At 33.3% G+C, this 2,195-nt stretch overlaps 1 protein-coding gene across 1 annotated transcript in view; it reads right to left on the bottom strand.

The window, feature by feature from the left end:
- Positions 1–2,195, bottom strand: part of LOC119588615 (ATP-binding cassette sub-family B member 6, mitochondrial-like) — a 14,448-nt gene that overhangs the window by 2,151 nt on the left and 10,102 nt on the right. Inside the window, exons 7-12 of the mRNA XM_037937255.1 lie at positions 1,963–2,138; positions 1,268–1,549; positions 959–1,090; positions 668–846; positions 442–556; positions 119–259 (exon numbers count right to left, since the gene is read on the bottom strand). Coding sequence (XP_037793183.1) covers positions 119–259; positions 442–556; positions 668–846; positions 959–1,090; positions 1,268–1,549; positions 1,963–2,138 — 1,025 coding nt within the window. The remainder of the gene's footprint in view (positions 1–118; positions 260–441; positions 557–667; positions 847–958; positions 1,091–1,267; positions 1,550–1,962; positions 2,139–2,195) is intronic.

The following is a 2,195-nucleotide window of genomic DNA, read 5'->3' as shown; positions in this document are numbered from 1 at the left end:
TCCTGAAAAAAATTTAGTATATAGTTCAGACATATAAAAAATATTAACAGTTTGGTTTATGAAAGCCACCTACAATTTTACACAGGTATTTAAAGCTAAAAGAATAATACTATCACACCTGGATATTCCTTTCTGTTTGTGTATCAAGTGCACTTGTAGCTTCATCCAGCAAAATGAAAGCTGGGTTCTTCAACAAGGTCCTTGCTATAGCCACACGCTGCTTTTCACCTCCACTAAGCTTGAGGCCTCTCTCTCCTACCTGGATGACAAAAATAGTCTTGATCTCTCCAACAGATATTGGTCAAGTACTTTTGTTAGCAATGATAGAAGTGCATGTTTGAAAGCATAATTTTGGATACTAATAGATTTTTTCTCCCAGCTCAATGAAATGATGATTTTACATTCTTATAACAGGTTATTTACTGGACACAGTTTACTAACCTTTGTGTCAAACTTATCAGGAAAAGTGAGAATCTTGTCATGTATGTCAGCATTTTTGGCTGCTTCTTTCACTTCAGTGTCTGTTGCAGTTACTTTGCCATAATGGATGTTATAGCTTAAAAATAAAAATAAGTTAAAGAAATAAAAAATGTACTCTTTTAATCACAATATTAATTTCAAGTATAAATGTTCACTAACATAGGTATTATCAAAAATATATACTTACAAAATAGTATCATTGAACAGTACAGTGTCTTGAGGTACAACTCCAATTGCCTGCCGCACAGATTTTTGTGTATAGTCCTTTACATTTTTTCCATCAATGGTTATAAATCCACCTGTGACATCATAAAACCGGAACAAAAGTCGAATGATTGTGCTCTTACCGCTGCCTGTTGGTCCAACCTGTGTTTGAAAAGTTAACATTTTATAACTGACTATGATACAATTACATTTTTATATGCAGAAAACATCTCATTCACATTCCACATGGTATTTTTCATAAATGACTACTCACAATAGCAACTGTTTTTCCGGGCTCCACAAGGAAAGAGATACTTTTCAAAATAGGTCTGTCAGGACTATAATGGAATGAAACATCCTTGAATTCAATTCTGCCTTGTGGTAATACCATGATGTCTGCATCCGGCTGTTGATGAATGCAAAGCAGATTTAATTATGGCTACCATTGTGTCTGAATATTTGTCTCCTCTGTAAATGAGTCTGGAATATCTTCAGATATAACAACTATTAAGATGCATTATTTATTTTAAGTAATTTGTGTGATGTTTGCTACTACAAAATATGCATTAGGTAAACAACTTACTTTGTCCAAAATCTCTTGCTTTTCTTCTAGCAAGTCGAACATATTCTCCATATCCACAAAATTTTGCTGAATCATACGATAATAGGTTCCGAACCAGTTAAGAGGTGTATACAGCTGCATGATGTAGGATGAAAAGAGAACGTAGTCTCCAACAGTCAGGCCTTTGTCCTTTGCCACCATCCAGGCACACAGCATAGATCCAGCCAAGAGGCCTCCATTAATTACAAAATTCTGAATTGTGTTCAGGAAGCACAGAGAAGCATTACTCTTCCACTCCTCAACCTAAAAGTGGGAAAATATGAAAAGCAAATAATTTATTAATGTTGACATGTAAGAATTCTCCTGCATTTAGTCTTACTAATACATAAATCTAATCTACAGTCTTGCATTTTAGAAGAAAACTCAGGTAAGAAAGACTGTAAGATATAAGTTTTGTATATAATCAAGAGCAAAAATTAAGAATACTCAAGATGTTACACTGATGTTTGACTTGAATTTAGAAGAAACAAGCAACTCCTCTTTTTCAAGAGAGAAGTAAACCAAAGAAATATTTTTAAAAATAATAATATTGCTTTGTATTTATTTTAATATATGCAAACAAAATAACTAAAATGTATAATTCAATTCTGTATGAATATTTGAAATACAATAATCAAGTCTTAGCACAATATATAAACATAATCTGGTTATCTTACCTGGTAACTCAGTACAGCTTCCTTATACCTGTTTACTTCATAGTCTTCAGCACCATAATATTTCACAGTTTCAAAGTTGAGAAGAGAGTCTACACCTCGAGCTCTTTGCTCATTATCTGCTAAATTCATGTTACGTCTGTACTTTGTCCTCCATTCAGTCATAATGATCGTGATAACTGTCAAGAAAACATGAAAAGAATGTAGTAGGATCTTCACAAAATAGGGGCTGTTAG

Source organism: Penaeus monodon, chromosome 24, assembly GCF_015228065.2.
Source record: "Penaeus monodon isolate SGIC_2016 chromosome 24, NSTDA_Pmon_1, whole genome shotgun sequence".
NCBI classification, from domain to species: domain Eukaryota; kingdom Metazoa; phylum Arthropoda; class Malacostraca; order Decapoda; family Penaeidae; genus Penaeus; species Penaeus monodon.
The sequence above is the reverse complement of the archived record's forward strand: the minus strand, read 5'-3'. Positions and strand labels throughout refer to the sequence as shown.